Source organism: Cnephaeus nilssonii, assembly GCF_951640355.1.
Source record: "Cnephaeus nilssonii genome assembly, chromosome: 10".
Classification (NCBI taxonomy): Eukaryota; Metazoa; Chordata; class Mammalia; order Chiroptera; family Vespertilionidae; genus Cnephaeus; species Cnephaeus nilssonii.
In genome coordinates this window covers 33,848,327-33,870,741 of record NC_137081.1, presented here as the reverse complement: position 1 = coordinate 33,870,741, position 22,415 = coordinate 33,848,327, and the positions used below count along the sequence as shown (strand labels likewise).

Genomic DNA, 22,415 nt, shown 5'->3' with positions numbered 1-22,415 from the left:
GGTCTGTCCAGGGCTTGGCCCCCAGCAGCTGCTGCTCCCCGCAGACGCACTGCAGGTAATTACAGAGGAGTCTGCTCCCCGGGCTGTCGCTGGTGAGTCCTGGCTCGATTTCTGTTGTTTTGTTTTCATTAAGGAACCCACAGATAGTTGCTCTCCAAACCCGCCTGCCCTGAGGGTCCATGTGGTGAGTCCTGGCCGCATTTATGAGTTTCATGTAAGCACATAAATCAATCAGCTGGGGCTGAGTGAGTGAAGTCTCCATGTTCCTTCTATGGAGTGGATCTCGTTCATTGCCTCCCTCACTGAGCAAGTATTTATGGCTCCTCCTGTGTTCTGGGCACTGTGTGAGGATCCGAACACCCTGGGACAGCAGGATGGTCTCCTGTTTAATGGTTCCACTACCCTACTCCTTTCAGGTGAAATACACAGTCGTGGTTGGAGAACACACAAGTGAAGCAAACCCAAACCCATTCTCATGGTAGGTGCTCCCAGGTGGACGTGGCTCCTAATCTTTGCAGTCCCTTCTCTGCCACCCCTGAGATTACAACACAAACAGGGGAGCATCGAGGGGCTGGGTGCTCAGGGACAGTGTGGATAGCTGCCCCAATGGAGCTTGCACAGTAAATTCTGATTAAGGTGCCAAGAAGAATTCCACCTCTTCCAGGAAGCCCTCCGGGCCCTTAAGATAAGCTGGAGCCCCAAACCTTTGCCTCGGTGATGGTCCACAAATCCATTGGCCTTAGGGAATGCTGCCTGGTCATTCCTTACTCAGGCCCTGGCTAAGACAGAGGGTTACGTGAATTGACTCATCATAGGTGGGGCCAAATATTTGTTTTTTTTGTCTTCCCCACCGTTACCAAGTTTTAGAAATATGTAAATTCCTCAAATATTATGCATGCAACCACAGGGTGGGGTTTTAGAAATTAACCTCAGAGGGCTATAGACATGGAAAGGACATTTGCATTTGCAATGTTAAGAATGAACAACCCCCGTAAATCTGTATAAGAAGAGTGATGATATGGAAGGAATTTTTTTAAGAGAACAAGAAGACTGCAGAGCAATGGGCGGCATCCAAGTGAGTTACATCTGCCAAGCTCGCCATCAGGGAAACTGAACTAATCCATCGCTTCATCTGATAACCATCCTCAGAGCCCCTCCTGCGTGCGGGGTCCTCTGTGGGTGCAGGGCTTTGCTGGCTTTATCCAAGCTTGCTGTCACACATCCTCTCAATTGTCCCTTCACTATAAGGTCAAACATTGGAGCAAGATTGGAAAAGAAGGCAGACAGGTGACGGGGAGGGGAGCCAGCGTGGACAGGCAGGTGTTCCCTATCCGGCTGTGTGGTCGGGATTGTCACAGAACTGTCACGATGAACGCTGACCACACACTTTGAGATGGATACTAGTTGGCAGTCCATGTTCTAGGGGAGAGAGAATCCAGGCTGAGAGGCCTAGTCCAGAGGGTGAATTCGAATCTAGGTGTGTCTGATTCCTCAGCCCCGTGCCATCTCTGAACCTGAATGTGCTAGAAAAAGAAAGCTGTGAGCACGTGGCAGGCAGAAGAAGCCAGCTTTGGGGGACGGGCAGTTCCTGCTCCCTGAGCCAGACTGTGAGCTTGGGAGACACCCCAGGGAAATTCAGAATGAAGGTCTGACCCACTGAGACCCTGGCTTCACAGATCTGAGTTGGCAGGATCAGTGAGCCGGGTCCAGGGGTAGCATTTGGCACACCCTGCAGCCGGGACATTCAGAGGGACAGGACCCAAGGTGATGTGGCACACACTTCGTCTGGCCCAAAGCCAGACCCGACCCTAGTGGTCTTTATCTCCCCAGCCTCCTCCGCCAATTTCTTGGAGCTGAATTAAAATCAAAGTGCGTCCACCTGTCGGCATGTTCCCCAACTGAGGGAAGTGTCACCAGAAAGAGCCTGGACACCCCCAATCACTCATCAAATCGAGGAGCTTCGGCCAGGCCTGCCAAGCACCGCCCCAGGCCCTGGAGCCACAGAGGTGTGGAGGATTGAATAAGATGCCAACCACAGAGAGACATAAAAGCAAACACTCTGTTTGCTGAGCACTCAAGTCTATGGGCGTTTTCTAGATCAAGTCACCAAAAGTAGGCCCGCACATAAGCGGATGGCCATTACAGAGATGACCCTGGGTTAGAGCGAAACCGTGCTTTGTAATTAGACATGCAGCAGAAGCTTGGCCTCCTCTCCATAAAAGAGCCGCGAGACATAGCACGGCCTCCAATTGGCCTCCCCTAAAAACCATATCCACTTTCAGGCACTCACACCAAAAACAAGCCCCATGGTGTGGGATTCCCAGCCTTCGAAGGGCACTGTCTCCTCACGGCAGCGGCCCAGCCCGAGAGTCCACTTTCTCTCTCTGCATGCGGCGATCAATATTTTTACGTAGTTTCGGGAAAAAGAAAGAATTGTCCATTTCACAACCGTAAATTAATCTTAGGAGAGCGTATCTAGCTAACAGAAAGGAAGGAGGAGAAATGAACCTCGAAGTCAACATTGGTGTCCTTTGCTAGGTTTTGAAGCCACCTCTGCATCTGCTCTTCCCTTTGGGTGGGACCCCACAGGCCTGATTTTCTGTTTTCAGATGATACTCCTGGCCTGCAATCTTGTTTGGCCTTTGCGTAACCTGTGAGTTTGGTAAATTCTGTAAAATAAACCTACATTCCATCAGGTGTTTCTGTTCTTGAAACCACTCGAGGTCTTATGCTGAAATCCACAGCTCTGAAAAGAGAGAAGAAAAGATAAAATTCTTTTGTACATTGGGTTTGGATTTCTGGCAGGGCTAGGCTTGCTCTGGACAGCTGACTGCCTGTCTGAGCATGCCCACTGGCTCCCTGATATCGGCTGCCCAGACTGATTTCTTTCTGGGGGCATGTCCAGGGGGTGGCCTCAGGGCTAAGTGGTCTTAGATTCAAATTCAGGCCTCATCCCCTTATTTTCCACGTGCCAGTCCTTTTCTGCATGAGACAGAAGTGATAAAAACTGCCCTCCAGAGCCCAGGGCAGGATTAAAGAGATGGTATTTGTGAGAGGCGCAGCACAGCCCTGAGCACCTGGGCTGGTGTTTCCCCCTCTCACTCACTGCCGGGGGCTCAGGCCTCAGGTCGCAGTTGGGGTCTGCTTGCGGACCTGGTGGCCACCCAAACCATGGTCTTCAGAGGCTGTGTGTGGCAATCACAGCTGGAGCTGCCAACATGCCCACAGCTCAGGCCCCACCGCAAGGACCTCCTGCTTTCACACACCAAGAACACAGGAGCTTTCTCGCGCTCTGTTTTTCATTGGGTGGCCTGCTTTACAAGTTACAAGTCAAAGCACATGGAGATATTTCTTCTTCTTCCTTCACACACGGAAAAGAAAATCCTCATACTATTCAGTATGTTTGTTTTCAGGTCTCTAAGCGGAAAAGCATTTGACATCATGGGAAGACCACATCCAAGGGCACCTCCTGCCAGATGAGCATCTGTGGGCTCCAGCCCCTGAGCTGGTACCATTTCTGAATGCACCTACGTTCCTTCTAAAGGCAGCATAAAGTAGTGTGATGAGCTTGGGCTTAGAGGTAAAAGCTCTGGCTCTTGTTCATTTATTTATTCGACAGCTCCGTGCAGAGCCAGGCACCGTGCTGGGCGCCGGGGTGCAGAGACATGTTGGTCCCTGGTTCAGGGCTCACATCTATTTGTGGCACAGCAGGTGAAGGGAGTCAGGGCACAGCACTACGAAAGCCCAGAGGGACAAATAACATCTGCTGACTGCCCCCACCCTACCAGGAGTGCATCCACGTATCCGGCATTTTGCTGTACAGCTTGTACCCTCTCTGGGATATAATTCTCAAAACAAGTCCGTGAGGAAGATACCAGCAGTATTCCCACAGTGTAGTCGTGGGAACCAAAGTGCTGAGATCTTATATAACTTTCCCCAAATCACCCTGAGATCAATGGAGAGTAAAAGCCAGACTAGAACCCAAACCATAAGGTTTTTGGTACTTTGTTTGCATGCTCTGTCTCACCTATGACCTCCGAGTTGCCAACCACACCCCCTTCTCAGTTGTCTGCTATTTAAAACCCCTGAGGCACAGTGAAAGCAGGGTGGGAGGTAAAAATGATTTTTATATGCGAAGTATTATTAGTAACCCCCTGAGTTTTCTCTACAAGGAAGTACTCAGGGAGCTGAGCAAGGTTTGGATGCATTTTAACAACCCTGAAACTTAATTTGAAGATGAGATAAGGTCAGTCAGTTATGAAACATAATTTATTCACCTGCTTTTCGGATTCCTCTGTGCAGCCAAGCTTAACCCCATGGCAGTCACAGGAAGCCTGCCCAGCCTGGCTCCCACCCACAGGGTGGTCTAGACGGGTATGTGCCACCTTTGGCCTCTCTCTTCCATTTGCCTTGGGGATGCTCAGACTTAAAAGGCCACCAAAAAAATGCTTCTGTGGGCACATCAGTCCACATTCAAACCCGAGGGATAATCAGAATCACCTGAGAAGTTTTTAGAAGTATGGGTCATGGAGTCCACCCTAGAGCTCCGAAACCAAGACATGCACAGGTGGACCCCAGGAATGTGTGTATCAACCTCCCCCTTCATACCATCCCCCACCCACCCCCACCCCGAATGCCTCCTCATGGCCAGGCTTGGAAACCCTGCCCTGTTCAGTGTTAGCCCTGCAGGCTGAACCAGCTCAGCAGGCCAGAAATTCATGTTCTAGAAAAAAAGGGCTCCGCAGACAGCAAAGCTAAAGGGCATCTCTGCCCAGCACGCTGGGGCCTCAGATGCACTCTATGCCGTGAAGCTCCCGGGAGGTGAGGCACCTGTGACTCAGAGGCCCTTTCTCAGGAGCACACTGGGGCAATGGCTGGGTGGGCCCCAGAGAGATGGAGAGATGCTGCCAGGACGCAGAGGGCGGGCTCTCCTCCATTCTCCATCCTCCATCCTCCATCCTCCATCCTAGTGCAGGTATTTGGGTACCTGCAGCTCAGAGCTTAACTCGGCCAAAATCCATCTCCCCGGCACTCTCAGGCCAACCTCAGCCAAGACACTGCCCTCGTTATGTCTGTTCTTCCCCAGAAAGCAAGTGCTGCGCCCGCAGCCCCAGAGTTGAACACCTCACAACCCCACAGAACCCTGTAACCTTCGAGCAGCCAGCCGGGGCTCCTAGGTTTGGTCATCCCGAGGGTGAGGATGAGGCCGGTCAGCTCATGGTTTGTTTTACCCAACACGGACTCAAGCCATTGACAAATGTGCAGGGTCTGCACAGTGAGTTGAGCAGAAAGTCCAAAATGATGACTTAAGTCAGCCCCGGGGCAGGCGAGCAGTGACCACACCTAATTACTCACTGACCGCTGGGGCCTGCCCTGTGGATTCCTCCTCCCTGAGTCACCCACCCTCCCGGGTGTGTCTCCTTCCCCAGCGTGCGGCCAGCGGACAGCCTGGAGAGCAGGGGCCTTCTGTCTGTGCCGCTGCTTTCTGTCCCCATCGAGCAGGACGTGAGCCCTGAGTGCTAATGAAGAGGCATTGTGGGCCACAGGATTCTACATGGGCAGCATGGGAGATAATGTGGACCTTTACGCATGCCGGTGACAAGTACTGGAATCTATTAAAAAGAAAAAATACCAAGCGTAAAGCAGTGGGAGTGATGGGTGGGAGTCGAGAACGTCCCTATGAGACTGTCAAGTTCAAGGAAAGGGCTGAGTCCAGCCAGGAACAAGGAGCCCACCAGTGGTTATGTAGAGAGAAAGCAGTGTGGGGCCTCGGTAAGAGGTGCTGACATGCCTTCGGGGACAATGAGGGGGCCCAGGGACAGCACCAGGGAGGGAGCAGCCACCTCCATGGCCTGTGGGACTCGGAAGAGGGTGGCTGACCTGAGGCCAGAGACCAAGGCTATCTGGTAGGACAGGCTCTATGGCCAGGCACCACCAGTGGGAAGAAGGATCTTAGACCCCATAGCCCAGCCCTACTTCACAGTCAGGGCCACCCTCCCCCTCCAGATAGAAAACTAAGCGTGACCTGCGGGGAAATGGAAGCAGAGGCTCATGGGTGCTGGGCTCCCTCTGCCACCCCTGGCAGGGTCGGGCTTGAGTTTGCATGGAGTAGACGATGAAAGACTCCTGCGTGTGGAGGGAGGAGAGAACGAGATGGAAGCACAGGGTCATGGCCGGCTGGGTGAGACTGGAGAGCCCAGAATTTCACATGCGGTTTCTCCTGTTACCAAGCAGAACGAGCCCATCCACCCGGCCCTGCAGAGCCAAACACCTGACACCGAGAGCCGCAGCGGAGAAACCTTGGCCGTTTTATTGTGAAAGCCACCAACTAGGAGAGCAGGAAGCTGATGCGCCAAAACCCGAGCTCCGATGGCGCGTAGAGGACGGATTCTGTGGGCAAAGGCACCAGGCTCCAGGGTGAGGGGTCCAGGGGGTGCTGGGAGCTGATCGTGGGAGGTGAGCGGGTGATGAGTCATTTCTTCAGGTCTGAGGACACTCTGAGGTCTGCTCCCGGGTCCCTCTGCCTGGTTTTGTGGGAAAGTAACCAGAGGGTCGTTCCACCTGAGGGCTCAGGAGCTGGAACGGAACTCAGGTGAAGAGGTGATCCTTAGCCTGCGGAGGGCCTGACCTGGGACCTTAGTCAGGTCTGGTGCTGTCTTCTGCTGCCTCGGCGGTTGCTGGGTATCCCGGGAAAGGCTAGGTCTCTGAGGGGTAGAGAGAGTTATGATTTCTAGAGCTAGAATTTAAAGCTAAATTTAATCAAAGTCTTAAGGTCCCTCAGTTTCTCTCTGCCACCTCTGTGAACCGCTGCACACACCGCCAGGTCAGCCCGCAGCGGGCGCCACGGAGCAGAACAAGGAGAGGTGGTCAGAACTGCCCAGTCCTTTTGGGAACACAGGTCCAGCAGAACCTTCTACGGCCTGTGAGGGCGGAGTGCCGATGCCCCACTGTCTCCCTGTCCACCCCCACGTGCTTGCCCTCAAGCCTCATAGCTGCCCTCAGGGTAGAGGTCACCATTATGACCTTGGATTCCCACCTAGAATTAAGCTCCCATCACACAATGATTAATGACCTCATTATTCGTTAATAGACACCTCTCAGGTGCCTCCACGTTTCCTTAAAGCGTTCACTTATGAGAGACCGCAATCCAGAACAGAGGCGTCACCCACACCCTGTCCCCTGGGCCTGCCCTCAGGCCAGATGGACACCTTCTTTGTAAGCCTCCCTTGGCCCCTCCTGCCTCTCTGCTCTGGGCATTTCCAGTAAAAGCCAGAGAGATGCTTCTCGCCATGCTGCCCGGTAACAATTTCCCTACGTCTCACTGTCCAATTCCCCTCTAGGCTGGGAGCCATCTCTGACGTTTTAGAGAGACAAGTGCAGTGCCTAGCACACAGTGGGTGCTCAATACAGCTTGTCCACTCCGTGACCGAATGAACAAAGGCCTGGATGGGTGAATAAATGAGCGGGTGCGCGTGCGGAAAAAACACAGAGAAAGACCTTCATCGGCTGCACAGCTGGGCAACTGACGATTTTTCATCGACACTTCAGGCCCCACACAAAATTCAAATGCTCTTTACTGTGCCGCACAAAACATAGTCTGCACTCTTCACACCGACCCTGCGAAATGCAGCGGTGGGGAGACCGGGACGCGGCCCTCCTATTGGCCACAGCTCTGCAAAAGGAATGAAAAGCTCAGCCTCGAACGCTTGCCTGTGAAAGGCTAACAGGAAGCACATCCAGCGGGTGCAGCGCAGCCCCGGGCCCTTTCACACAGGCCCGGCCACCACCACCACGCTCGCGGCTCGCCCCGTGACATGTTGCCGTGCCAACATACATTCGGAGTCATCCAAGCAGATTTAATGCCATCGCCACCATGACGCGCTCTGGCTGAAAGGGAAGATTCCGACCTACCTAGGGAATTATTTTAATCAGTTTAGTTCCAGAAATCACTATGGAAATTCAGATTTTTCCCATTCTGCTGCTTCTGAGCATTGCATTGTGACAAATGGCTGATGAAGCCGCCGCTTCCCCCACCCCTAACCCTGAGAAATGACATGATTGGCAGCCGTTCTGAATCCCACATGGAAAGGTCTAAGGTTATAAGCATATGAAAAGCCAACAAAAAGGAAGCTTTTGAAAATAAGAAAAACACCAAAATTACCCATCACTCTCCACATACCATACAGATAACCAGGCCTCTTTCATGAGGACAAGTGCTCCCTCCACGGCCAAGTATCTCAGTCCCTGGGAAGCAGGACCTGAGCATCTACATGGAGATCATGTATGCAGTGACCCACAGCAACACACAGGTGAGTATAACCCATTGGTGGACTTCAGACAAGCCTGAACACACGAGGTGTGATGTATGCTGATGCTACACCCTCCCACACGGCGTGTCAGTTAAGCACTGGGCAGGATGAAGTGAAACATGCAAAAGCTTGGGAAGTTCTCAGGGACTTCAGTGTGGCCCGCCTGCTGCGGGTTTCTAAGCACTCACTCATCCCTTTATCCATTCATTCAACAGTATTTATTGGCATACACGCTGCCCTTGACCTCTGCAGCCGCCTTTCCATGGAGGTGGGGAAGTCATTGTGAGGGTGAGCAAACTGAAGTTCACAGCGAAACACTGCCCACGTCGTGGAGCTATTGAGAAGCAGAATTGAAGCGGTCACCCAGGCGTCTGGTGCAGCCCGGCCATGAACCATGATACTCTTGCTGGGGACTTTTAAAGGGAAGATGGTAATCATTAAATCGAAAGTTCAAACCACACTTAAAGTTTGACTAACGCTTAATCTGCACGTACCTTTTTCATGAGCACGTCTTTTATGTAAACTGTTGATGAACCAAACAAATTCTTGTCTTTAAAATATTCAGGCACAACGAGAATATTGGTGTAGATCTCATCCATATACTCATGCAGAGGTTAGGGGCAAAAACTGTGAGACTGAGGCTCTAGGGACCCCGGGATGGACCCCCCCAGCCCTGAGATTGTCGAAGTTCCTGCTCAGAGCACATCACAGAAGTGATGAATACCATCCAGAATTCTGTCTAAAAGGTTGGCTTTATCCTAGAACTGGGTCTCCCAACCTCAACTCTGGTGACCTTTGGAGCTAAGGAAGCCTTTGTTGTGGGCCTATCCTGTGCAGCGTGTCCAGCAGTACCCCTGGCCTCTCCTCACTAGATGCCAACAGCACCCTACCCTGAGTGGAGACAACCACAAATGACCCCAGACATTCCCAGGTGTCCCCTGGGGGACAGTCACCCCCGTTGAGAACCACTGTCTGAGGCCTATGTTTCTTACTCTTCTAGTCGCTTCCCACAGGCAGATGGCCGTCACTTTATTTCTCTGAAATGCACTGTTTCTTGCAAAGCAAATGCATTCTGTGCTGAGAGACTGCGGACAGACGGGTGCAGCCTGAGTAGGCAGTGGTGTGCCCCAGGCACCCTGATGGGCGGCCTACAGGGACTGTGAGATTTGATCATCACTGTGACCTTAGGAAGCAGGTACTAGCACATCTGGCTTCATAAACAAGGAAACTGAGGTTTCACAAAGTTCCCCAGGACTTTCATAGTGACGACTCTTTGGACCACACACTCAGCTGCCCACACTCTGGCAGCGGCCCCGGATTCTAGGAGATGGACCTCAACATTGTGACCCAGTCACTGGCTAGGACCGTCCTGGACGTAACCATGGACATCATGTCCTCGACACGTGTATTAGTCACATGGAGGGTAATGAATCCACATGTGTCTGTGTGAGAGTGCAGAAGTGTGTTAGGTAAGTAGACTCTGCTGGCACTGTGTGAAGTTGGGCCTTCATCAGCCACCCAGAAGGAGAAAGCAAAACAGCCCTGCTAATGCAAACTGCCTGCAGTGAGTCCATTTCCTCTCATGCCTTACCCAACCCAGTAACTGCATGTCAGAGGTTGCTGGAATGAAGACCTGGGATCCTAGCGGGCCCTGCGTGTGCGTGTGCCATCCAGGTTGTGGAGGAGCCTCCTCGGGAGTCCAGGGCTGGGGGCAGGGTGGGAAGTATTCCATAAATCTGGATAGGGCCTTTCTAGCTCTTAACCATCTCCTCGGAGAACTGAAATCTCAGCACCTGTGTCCACCCAGGGACATCGCTGAGCTAGGAGCAAAGCCCGTACCTCCAGGAGGGAGCTGTGGGGATCTCCGTGCACCCAGCAGCCATCCCCTCACCCCATTCAGTGCGCATTCACAGTTCCTGGTCCCAGGCCACCTCTATGTGGGCAGAGAGCTGCTCTCTGTGCAAATCAGTCCCGTCACCCTGGACGTGGTGAGGGAGCATTGGCAAGCCAGGCCTTCTCGGAGCTCCTGCCCAGATGGACCTGTGGCCGATGTCTGCCACTGCTGTGGCCCGTGTCCAGTTGGTGAGGGCTCAGCTAAATCGGCCGTTCTGTGAGTGCTCTTTCTAACTAGCAATGTAGGTTGATTTGGTAACTCACTCATTGCATGTCCTCAAGAACAAGGTCATTGATGGGCTAGTCTTTAAATGAAGAGATTTTCCTGAACAGAGGAAGAAAAATAAGGCTTTAAGTCACAGAACCCTAGCAAGGAAGATTCAAGGGCCATGATGTGTATCCCTGGGGACCCGTGAGTCCTGGGCCCTGAACCCTTCGGGCCAAGAGCGGTCGGGAACTTTCTGGTACCAACTTTGTCTGGACAGCCGTGCCTCCCAGCCACCTCCCCTCCTTCAAGCATGTTATGTGAAATTTAAATAAACTTAAAAAAAAAAACCTCAATGCATTCAAATGTTTTTTCTATATACCATTTGATCCAAGTCGGCATCATTTGGTGTTTTGCCTTTATGGTAGTACTCTTTTTTAAAAACATATTCAGTATATGTTGACCTGTATATGTGTTATATATTTGTATGTTATTATCATACATGCCACCTAAATGCCAAACATGCCTTTAAAACTGAGACTCAGATGCCATTTTAGGAAAAACAAAACGATCTTTATTTTTAGAACAATAACTTACAGGTTGAGCGAACTCTCTGACCTACGCCGTTTGCTTTATGCACAGCGTTGCAGCCTGGAACAGTTTTGCTTTCTTTGTTTGTTTGTTTTTCTATATAAGTTTACAGATACTATTCATGTCAGAAACTGCATTACAGGGCAGTTCTCGTCGCACACCCCATGCCAGTACAAAGCGCCACCCAGATAGAAAACTGTCGTAAATAAAACATTTCCGCCGAGGCTGGCATAGATGTATATATTTATATACTTATATATAATCTCACAACAGCTAACAGTCAACGTCATCCTTAGTCAAAACCGAAGTCAAGCTAATCGTAAAACTACAACACGATTACATGTCAGCGTTATACTTCCCATACAGCATTTAAAATATTTAGACTTTCTGATACATTTATAAGGTATGCCAAGAGTGAGAAAATAAAGTCTTAGCATTTAAATACAAATCACCATAGAAAACCTTCAGGAAACACAGAGTCCTATTGTACACAAGTGCAGGCAGGCCCCTCCGTCCACCAGCTTTGACAAGTGGCATCGGCTGGTGGCACAGCCCTGTGTGACACACTATCAGGGTCACAGCCACGCGACAGCCAGGCAGGCATGAGAGAGACAGGGAGGGAGCACAGTGGCACGCCTCCCCCTCCGCACACTGCTCCGGTCTCGAGCCCCCAGGCAGCCTGGAGCCCTGCTGAAAGCAAGCACACGCGTCCAGGGACTGGGCCTCACTTGGTGTTTTGCTCCAAAGCGGAGTACTCTGCTTCTGACACCCGGGAGGCGTCGATGAGCTTGGTGAGGCCTGTTTTGGCTGAGTACTTGAAGATGAAGGCCTTCATCAGCTCGTACCTGTAGTTGCGGTTGATGAAGCTGTAGAGCACGGGGTTGACACAGCAGTGCACCAGGGACAGGCACTGCGTGACGTGCAGGGCCGAGAAGAGGAAGTTCTCCAGCTGGCAGGTGAAGGGGATGTAGTGCAGGATGGAGACGACGTCCAGGAGCACCACGACGTGGTAGGGCAGCCAGCACACGAGGAAGACCACCACGTAGGAGAAGATGATCTTCCGGCTGCTGTGCGTCTCCTGGTCGCCGGAGGCCGAGAGGGCTCGGGCCAGCAAGAAGTAGAAGACGGCGATGATGCAGAAAGGAATGACAAAGCCCAAGACCACAGACATCAGCTCCATGCTGATCAGCCACTCCTTGACGCTGTGCTCGGGGTAGAAGGACCGGCAGTAGGTCTCGTTGTTGGATGCGGACGTGACAGTCTTCAGGTAGTAGGTGTCGGGCAGGGACACGCAGAAGGCCAGCAGCCACACCAGAACGCAGACGACACGGCGAACCACCTTCTTCCTGTGGCTCGAGGTGTTGGTGAAGTAGGTGATGGACAGGTAGCGGTCCACGCTCATGCAGGTGAGGAAGAAAATGCTGCCAAAGAGGTTGATGGAGAAGATGAGGTGAGAGACCTTACAAGTGAGCTCACCCATGGGCCACTGGTTATGCTGCACAAGGCTGACCACCCAGACCGGGATGGTGACCACCACCCACAGGTCGGCGATGGCCAGGTTTAAGATGTAGCAGTGCGTGTCGTAGCCGGTGGTCTTGGCCTGGATGTTCACCCAGACCACCACGGAGTTGGCGATCATGCCAATTACAAAGATGAAGATGTAGATGAAGGACAGCGTGTAGAGCAGAACGCTCTTGTTGGCCATGTTGGGGCACGTCATGGTATCGACCACGATGCAGTCGCTGCTATTGCATGGCCAGCTGATGTCAGAGAAGTTCCCTGGTTCCGAGTAGTCAAACAGATGCAAATCCATGGTGTCGAGGGCAGCGATCAAGTGGCCTGCACAAAAAAATCAAACCAAAAAGATGGATGAGAAAAATCGCTTTGTTAGGAAACATTCAAGTTTCAGTCAAAATGCTTTTTCAGCACCCCATACACTCAACTGTTTCACTTCAGTTCTGTAGAATTTTTGCAAAGAAAACAACCATAGCAGAACCCCGCAAAACAAAATCAAACACACCCAGAATCTAAAGCCACATGGTGCTCAAAGACACAGTGCTTGCTTTCTCTATCTTTCCATGGCTGTGTTTGCAAGACATCGCCAGCCTGGCTATGCCCAGGGTGTGAAATCAGCACAATCCAGGGGCCAGAGAACTGTCAGGCAGCTGATGCGGATGGCCGGCTAGCTCTCAGTGGACAGTGAGGCGTTTCCCCTACACCCCCCAAAAATGGCAGAATTGATCTGTTCCTTACCAGTGTCCTGCGCTGGTATCTCAATGAAATTGATTCAGATTCTCTTCCAAATTTGCATTAAAATTGGGACTAGTGCTTTTTACCCCTCTGCAAAATCAGCACGTAAACCCTTCAGGTCTTCTGCCGCCCCCATTGCAGATGCGTAGACCACTGGAAACGTGGTCAGCATGCAGAGCACCCTGCAGCTTGACCGAGCTCCAGGCCCACAGACTCTGGTTTTGCTGTGTGATTCCCAACCCAGGGCGCCCAAGCAGCTGCCTCAAGCGCTGGGCCAGCGCCTGGCTTCCCATCTTTTATCTGCCCAATTGCTTCAAGAACAATGTGTGCCAAGACCCGAAGCACAAAAATCACGGCCGGGTGCCTTCCTGGAGAAGCCGACAAGTTTCTCAACTGTCTTTCCCGCTGACCTGACGTGAGGCCAACTCCGTATTGTCCCCATTTAGCAGCCACGGAGATCCAGCCCAAGATACCACTGTGCTTGGCAATGATTTCTCCACGAATTCACCAGCTATGGGAGCTGCCAGAGCCTCTCTTCTACCGCTGCCCTGTCCACCCCAGGGCCCTGAAATCCTTCCATGGCACGGCTCTGGGTCCGAGTGACTATGAGAGGAGACGTAAAATGAAAATAAGCACGGGCCCTGGTGAGGGTTGGGTGCTGGTGCTTCCTTCTCACCTGTCCCAGGTAATAACTGACCAAGTCAAGTTTATTTGCCAAGTTAATGTCAAGTGGACTCCAGGTCACACATGAGAACTCCCCAGGGAGGGAGGTCAATGGTCCGTCCGTGGGTCAGTGCCCAGGTGGCCACGCTAACGGTATGAAGAGATAGCTGGGAAAAGCTCCCCCTGAGAGAAGATGGGATTCTGGCTCCTCACTAGTTAATATTAACTTGAGACAAGTTAACCTGTTTTCCCGCTACTTCTCAGGACACCAGTGCCTCAGAACTAAAGACGCTAAGGCAGAATCTAACACATAGCATTTGCTCACTGAAACTTCACCCCGCCCTCCCCCTCCCTTTAGTGAAAAGCATACCCTTGCTTAATTCTTACTGCATATTTGAAGCTGACTCTTCCACGCAGTCGGTTCACCTTCAGGATAAATGGACAGAGTCCCCAAGAAATGAGACTTTCTGCTGCCTCCCCGGACCAGCTGGCTTCTCAGCCTCAAAACCCAGGGCTGGCAACCTACCCTTGAATCCCAGTCACCAGAGGCTGCCTGAAGGCTTCTGGGGGTTCTCCCCTGTTGGGCTGTAAGAGGCAAATTGGTTCCCCTCCAGGTGACCTACCCAGGCCTCAGTGTCCCACTGCTGATGAAGAAGCTCAGATAGAGGACAAGCCACAGCCCGGCAGCTAGACAGAGGTGGGTCGTGTCCTGGGACCGGAAAGCCACTCGGCTGGTGCCTGGCTGGGGCTCCTTCTCCGCCCGCATTGGCACAGCCTACAAGGCCTCGGCCACAGCCATAAATCCTGGGGTTTGGGCCGATCACAGGGGCCTTTGTTAGCCTGAGCGGATGCCAAGTTCCCCCATGTCTTTCTTCACCCAAGGAGACACCCAGCTCGCTCAGGCATGGACAGACACACCTACTCAGGGGCAGGGGTACAAAATCAAGGGACACCTGCCTCTTGTGTGTGGTCCCCAGGAAATTAGCAGGCAAATGTGTCCTTCTGGGCCCCTCATCCCCTGCACCTCTCGCTGCTGCCAGCCTTCATATCCCCAGAGCCTTGCCTGGTGGGGCAGGGTTTCCTGCCTCTGCCGGCTGGGCAGTGAAAGGCTGATGCAGTGACCACGGTCACTCATGACCAGGCACCTCCCCATAGCCGTCCTCTCCCGGGTGGCACAGTGAGGATCGTCCAGCAGTGGGTGGACTGTGAAGGTCAGCTGCCCTGCTGATCATTGATCATTGATCACTGGTAACTGACCACATGCCTTCTTCTGGGAACCACCGTGCCCTCACCTCCGCTGCAGAAGGCTCTGGTGGTCAGAGCAGGAAGGGAAACACAGAGAAAGGAGGTGGGAAACAGCACAGCCATCAAATCCTGCACAGATTCAAATGGGAAACCAGGAGGGGAAATGCCACCCAATCTCTTAGCCTTTTGCCATCTCGGTATTTTTCATGCATTAAGTTTGGGGAACCAGCGGTGTTTCCAGAGAAAAGACTATGATTTGGTCCCGTTACGTGGTGTGTACTCTGCAGCAAAGGCCTGGCTGCTGAGCGTGTGTCTGAGAGGCCTGGGGTGGGCAGGGCAGGCTCATTTCATGCCATTACACTGACGGTGTGGACCCCACCAGAGAACAGAATCTGCCTAAATCATTGGCTTAAGTTTTAACAAGGGAGGATCTCAGAGCCTAATATGAACAGAAGCATGAAACGCAGATGATGGACTGTCTAGCCAGATGCCTGTTTAAGGCCTGTCCACTAAGTGTCCAGCAAAGTCTGAGGGTGGAAGAAGGGAGGGAGCATCTACTGAACCCCCTGTGGGCACATGAGCTCCCTGACCACGTGCACGGGCATCCCCTCCAGCCACAGCAGGGGGCCCCTTGTCCAGGACACAGAGCTGAGAGTGCACACGTGTGAGCTCCTCTGCACTGGCCGGTGCAGCTGGTCTGCTTTGCTAGGAGGCAGTGGCGGGGCTGGTAGCCACCAGGACATGGAGGTGACGCCCTCACCAGCCTCAGAATAAACCAGCCATTCTTGAGGCTGAAGTTTAGGAGCAACTTCCTGGTGTTAGTCAAAGCTACCCATTGCCTGCCACCCTGTGGCTCTGAGCCCTCACCAGAGAGGGGCCAGGGCATGAGCCCCACTGCAGACACTTAGGTTGTCAGGCGTCTGCATAAAGAGTTCCTGAAAGGAGGAAGAAAATGGGCATAGAATACAAGATGTTTCCAGTTCCATGACTTCACGGTGCACGCATTCCTCCTCTCGAAAGATTCACATGTTCCCAAGTGTACACGCAAGAATGTTTATTGACGTGCAGATTACATGCTAGTAAAAGCTGAAGACAAAAATGCCAATCAATAGAGAAATGGTTCAATAAATCTGGCGTATCCACTGTGGAATATAATTTAGCTGTGAAAACAAAGAGGAGACCGACTCTTATGAATGTGGAAAGTTATTATGCTGTTCAGATCTGCACACATACACAGAGCATGATCTCTTTCGTGTAAAAAGGGGCAAACATGATGTGTATTTTTATATTTAAATGTCTGTGCTTAAAGGCACAAGAACAATCACATTATGTATAAAACTTTGGGCCAGGAGGGTGGGGCAAGAGGACAAAGCGGGGATTGCACTTTTGACACCATAAACCTCTGTATTATTTGAAATCTGACATTAAGAATTATGTAAATTTTAATTAAAAACTATGCATTGGCAGTTACAAAACAGTCACGAGGATATAAAGTACAGCACAGGGAATATAGTCAATAATATTGTAATAACTGTGGATGGTGCCAGGTGGTTACTAGACTTATCAGGGGGATCACTTCATATGTTATATAAATGTCTAACCACCATGCTGTACACCTGGAACTCATATAATATTGGATGTCAACTGTAATTGAAAAATAAAATAATTATGTAAATTTTAATAGAGGCAGGAATGCTTCAGAAAACAGTAAAGGTTCACATTGCACATTTCTGGACCACAGACACCCAAGTGAGAACAGAAAGCAGTAAGGTCACCGTCCCTTCGCTCTTTCCTGACACTTCCTATGTTTATCTCACGAGTCTCCTGGAGTCCACGGAGTCCCCGTCCCATACCTGCACTTGGACGCATGGCGCGTCTGCCCCGAGGGACAGTGGCTCGTCCTGGGCCTGCAGAGGGCCAGCGTCTGCCGCCCTCCCTGTCTGGGGTCTGCAAGGGCCTCGTCTACTACTGACGTCCCACATGGTGGAAGGGCTCCTCTCTGTCCCACAGGGACGTCCCTGGGGACGTGCCTCTCATTCTCAGGCTCATTATTCTCCCACCAAGTATCCTTGGCAACCAGTGAGCAGCAGCCAGTGGCCTGAGGTATTCAGCTGCATCCAAATGCTTTGCCTAAGCTCACCCGGGGGGCTGGGGCAAGCCAGAATCAGAGGCCTCCAAGCTTAGCATCCCCACGGGGTGGCGATTTGTCCCTTCTCTGGCCAACAGTCACTCCCTCCGGGATGGACTGCCAAGTGTTCAGGTGTCTGGCTAGTGTTCACCTAAATCACCTTCAATATGTTTGCAATTTCCCATCACAGACCAAAAGACCCTTCCCGACTAACCCCTCAGCCCCTCCCATCCCAAATGACATGCCCCCTGCTTCTCCGGCCTTCTCCCACCCAGGCCGGCATCTCCATGCTGCGTCCTGGCCTGGTTTACATTTCTCCTGCCATGACATCCTCAGACACACCTGCAAAGTCGCCTGGCCCAAAGTAGATGTTCAATGAATCAATAGTCAATGAATCAGTAGTTCATCAAGCCCCACTGAGACCAGAGATCTGAGGCCATCACTGGAGATGGGCGTCCAGAAGCGATTGTTCTGAAATCCCCACTGAGCGGAGATACCATCCCCCCTTTTCATGCCCCCAAATGTCTGTGGAGCCTCCTCTGTGGGGGCTGTACTCTGGGGCACAGTGAGCCAGCATGGTCACTGCCTGCCCCCAAACCTCACCAGCTCACCGAGGGGGTCGGGAAGCATAGGTGGGGGCCGCCCTGGGGCAGGAGGTGAGGGATTTCCACTCACGTGGCCTGTGGGTCCTTCAAGGAGAAAGGAGAGGGTCAGCGAACCTGGCTGAATAGCTGGAGGCAAGAATCAGGACTTGGTGGGGGTGAGGGGTCAGGCTGGGCCTGTCCCTGCAGAAGACACAACGGTTTTGAGCAAGTGAGTGGCATTGGTGCAGAGAAGGCTCCTGAGGATGGAGGTGACACAAATTGAGTAGGCTTGCGGTGGCAGGGTGCAGAGCAGGCTGGAGGCAGGACACCTCGGGGGGGGGGGGGGGGGGGGAGGCTCTCCCAGTCTCCAGTGGGACAAGTAAGATAAGGCAGGCCAGGCAGGGCCTCTGGCACCTCTCAGTCACAAGGGGCCCCTGGCCCTCTGGCTCTTTCAGGACCTCTGCCTATGGGGACCTTCTTTAACAGCTTTCTGCGGTTTGGGACAGTGTCCTCCCAGGACTGAAGTTTGGGGAGCAACTCAGGGCTGTCCCCAGACGAGATCACCTGGAGACTGAGGCAGGGCAGGAGAAGGGGCCAGCTACCTCTCTCCCAACTCCTCCAGGGACTTTATCCGGGGGAGCCATGCTCGGGCCTGCTGTAAAAGCCCACCCCTCTAAACGGGGCTAGATGAGGAGGATCCACTGGATCTAGACAACCATTAGGCAGCTGCACATGACAGGTTTGGTTTTCATTTTAGAGATTTTTGTTACCAATCCTGCAGTAAATCTATGAGGCCGTCCAGGAAGGCTTCAGCCCCAGCAGCTCCTGCGGCCAGAGCTCACTGCAGCAGCTCTGTCCCCAAGTCCCAACAAACAGAGAACAGTGCCGACTGGACCACACACACACACACACACACACACACACACACGAGTGACCATAGTCTACACAAGTAAAGAACTGCCCTGAAACACTTGAGAACTGGAAAAATAATAGAGAGTGAAAAAGAAGGAAAGAAAAAGCCATGCCCTAATTCAGCTATAGGCCACCTATTCCGGGGGTCCTCAGACATAGAGTTAATGATGTTAACTCTGGGGGCACCCCCATCCACTTCAGTATTGGGGGATAAAATGAACCCCACATCCAGAAACCCGATCTGGCCTGTTGTGCTCAGCTGCCCGACAGGGAAGTGGAGTTGCACCCAGCAGGGCAGATCCAGAGGTCCCACGTCACAAAGGCTGCCGCCTGGGTTGGCCGAGTGTAACCAGAGCCCTAATTCCCACCCAGCTTAGGACTAGGTCTGGGCAGTAGGAGGTCAGCCAGGCTGAGCCACTCACGGCGCCCAGCACACACAATGGGGCTCCCAGGAGAATGCTACACAATCTTAGACTCTTCTATTCAAACCGAGAAAGAGCCCCACAAAAGGTCCCCACGCTGCCCGCTGCCCCTTAGCCAATAGCAGGTCAAGGCCACCTGAGACAGCCACAGCCCCTCCACCCTTTGGGCACTTGGAAAACACAGGGCAGCTTCCAAACCTACTCCTGGCTCAGCAAAAATTTGGCTGCAAAATTATGCAATTCCCCCATCACTTTAATAACGAAGCAATAATGAGCTTCCCCCCCCCCCCGACCCACACACACACACACACACACATACTCCCAATTCTAAATTAGTAGATTCTTACATAAAAAAGCATGTAATACCCCTGCAGAGAGCATTCGGGTAGTCCAGATTAGAGAACCATCCCTGTTTCTTTCTTTCTTTTTTTTTTTTTTTCTTTCTTTTTTTTTTTTTTTTTTTTGCTTGTCATTATTTTAATAGTGAATGTGTGTCCTGGAGCTATAATTTTCTGGAGTTTAAGTACAGTTTCTAAATTGTACCTGCCCACTTGGAAGGCATTCTAGTACCATTTTTGTTCCCAAGAGTAAAATTAAGTTTCTCAGTTGCCTAGTTTAGAAGTGCAAATACTTTTCAGCTCCCAATCCCGCTCATGTTCTGCAAAATCGCTGGGGAAAATCTCGTCCTGACATCTTTAAGGTTGTTTTTCTTCCCATCGGTTACTCTCAGGGTTTAGAGTGACTCTCAGCCTCAGGTTTGAGAAACTGCCACCAACTTCCCTGGTGTTGCCTGGAAAACAGGAACCTCCATAACTACAATAATCACACAAAAAGCCACTGTTCCTGCGTAAATAGTTTTTTTTGTTTGGTGGTGTTTTTTTTTTCTCCCTTCAATTCAGAAAGTCTATACTTGGCCTGTTCTGGGCCTGACTAGAAACCATAATACCTTCTCCATTCTCTCAGGACTTGCTGTTAACAGGGCATGACCTCACCTCCAGAGTCCCAACACCCTTTAAAGCACAGGCATGCTGCCTCGGCTATACTTTCCAGAACTTTCTTTAAACTGTGATTGTGATGCGCTGCCCTTTAAAAAAAAAAAAATCACACGGGCAGCAGCAAAATAGGCACTTTCCAATTTTATTTTGCCTTTCCACCTGCATTTTTTTTCTCAGATTTTCTTTTGCTTTTCCACTCCCCACCCCTCCCACCCCCAGGAGGTTGTGGCCTCTAGCTTAGCAGTTGTGTGTACACTGGAGTGTTTATGGCAGAGACAGGGGAAAAAGAGTAAATTGTTTCCAAGCGAGAGCTCCCGTGTGCAACTCTGCCTCAGAGAAGGCTGTGCATCGGGGAACTCGTGCTACGGGAAGGAAGGCGGCGCTTTATCCATTTAAAATCTACAGACAGTTCAGCACAGACACCAGCAGCCTCCACTTTCTTTTCTAAGCAAGCCTGTTTGATCTGGCATTTTCCTGGCATAAATAAAGGCACACAAAGGCAGCATCTGCGTTTAAAAAGAGAAGGAAAGGTTATCACATTGAGACTTTGCAGAGTGACGTTTCAGGGGGTGTCCCTGCCCCAAATGCCTTCAAAAGGCTGTAAACCCTTTGGGGGGTGACTTCCACTTCTGGGAAATGTAATTATTCTGTTGTGAGCCAATGAATCATGAGAAAGAAGAAGGAAAGAAAAGAAAGGAAGAGAAGGAAAGGAAAGGACAAGGGAGACAGTCAGTCTGACTTTTACAACTTCTCATTCCGCCTGGAAATTACAAGTCATAGTTAACCACCCGTCTGTGCCCTCACTCCAAAGTTCTTACTCTCAGATACCCGCTCAATAGTTGAGCACACTAACAAAACTGGACAAAATTTACCTTTTACCTGAAGAGTATGTTTAAATGACAAAATCCTAGACTTGTGACTCTTTTCCCGAACTGAAGCTGGGAGAACAAGAAATGCTCAGACTAGATGAGCGAGGATGCCGTTAGGAGGCCAGAGGCAGATCCGTGTCTCACATTCAGCCGCAGAGCTCCCTGGCTCCCGGGACCCGGGGATCCCCCACGGCACTGAGTGCAGATGCACTCGGGACCATCCGAGATTCTCAGCAGTTTTCTGCTCCACTTAAGGATGCCTCTGCATAAAGTGCACATCTTTCTGGAGTTGCGCATGGACTGCCGATTCTGTGTAGCAGTTGCTATACCAGAAGGGAAGCAGGGTGCCAGGCTGACCCTTGCGCCAACTTTGAGAAGCAGAATGAACAGTCTGCAATCTCCCCAAGTCCCCAGCGTACTGGAGCTCAAGTCCCCACAGCAGCAAATAAACACCAGAGTCCCAAACCCCACCAACACACGAAAGTTCCTTCCACAAGTGACCTAAGAAAACTGCCTTTTTTACTCTCCGCAGGGAGAGGTGCCCCCCGCCCTCCCCGCGGTAGCAGGCACACTGAGCGACGCAGCCACGCGACAAGCAGCCGGCCTCTCAGAAGGCAGACCTGCAGGATCGCAAGCACCCATCACAGCCCCGAGGAAGAAGCATCTGACAAACCACTCAGCTTAAGAGCAGAAACCCTGCGGCCGCCTTCCCTCCTTCCCACCAGGGCTGAAGAGGGAGCAGTTTCCTTACCTCTGCTGTCCCTCACTTAGGGCTGGCTTTCCTGGCTCCTATCCTGGCTCCTACGCTCCCTGCCTGCCTTCGGGGCTGAGCAGTTTGGAGGAACTGTGAGCTCCAGGGCTGCTGACTCGCATTATATACACTGCAGGAAGGCGCCTCTAGATGGCAGCTTTGTAACCCACATCTTCCTCCCTCCCTCCCCCGTGCCACCCCCACCCCCACCCCCCATCACAAATGCAGACACACATGCATGCACGCACGCACACACACCCCTCTTTGTAAACCCCGGTCTGCTGCTTCCAGCAAAGCTCCTCCACACCAGCGCACTCTTGGAAAACCCCCACCTTCCTTCATTTGCAAAGTGTAATGAAGCCACAAGGTCCAGACCCCATGGGGGGAAATGTGTCAGCAGAAAAAAAAACACTGCAATTCAGAAACCTTAGTGCTTTGTGAAATTATCAAATATTTATCTGGTCTCAGGTATATCTTTAGCATTCCCATTAACACCGGGAGCTCCCTGTGAATGCCTCTCAGCTCTGGGGAAGACTTTGTTCCCAGACAAATGCTCTGAACTTCTGAACCTGGGTGTTGATTTATTCAGCCTGGGTTT

General features: G+C 51.8%; 1 protein-coding gene across 1 annotated transcript; it reads right to left on the bottom strand.

The window, feature by feature from the left end:
* Positions 1 to 10,958: 10,958 nt before the first annotated feature.
* Positions 10,959 to 21,940, bottom strand: ACKR3 (atypical chemokine receptor 3). The gene is made up of 2 exons (XM_079782268.1): positions 21,818 to 21,940; positions 10,959 to 12,837 (listed from the first exon to the last, which is right to left on the bottom strand). The coding sequence occupies exon 2, from the start codon at positions 12,809 to 12,811 to the stop codon at positions 11,723 to 11,725; it is 1,089 nt and encodes a 362-aa protein (XP_079638394.1). The 5' UTR covers positions 12,812 to 12,837; positions 21,818 to 21,940; the 3' UTR covers positions 10,959 to 11,722.
* Between the last annotated feature and the right edge of the window lie 475 nt (positions 21,941 to 22,415).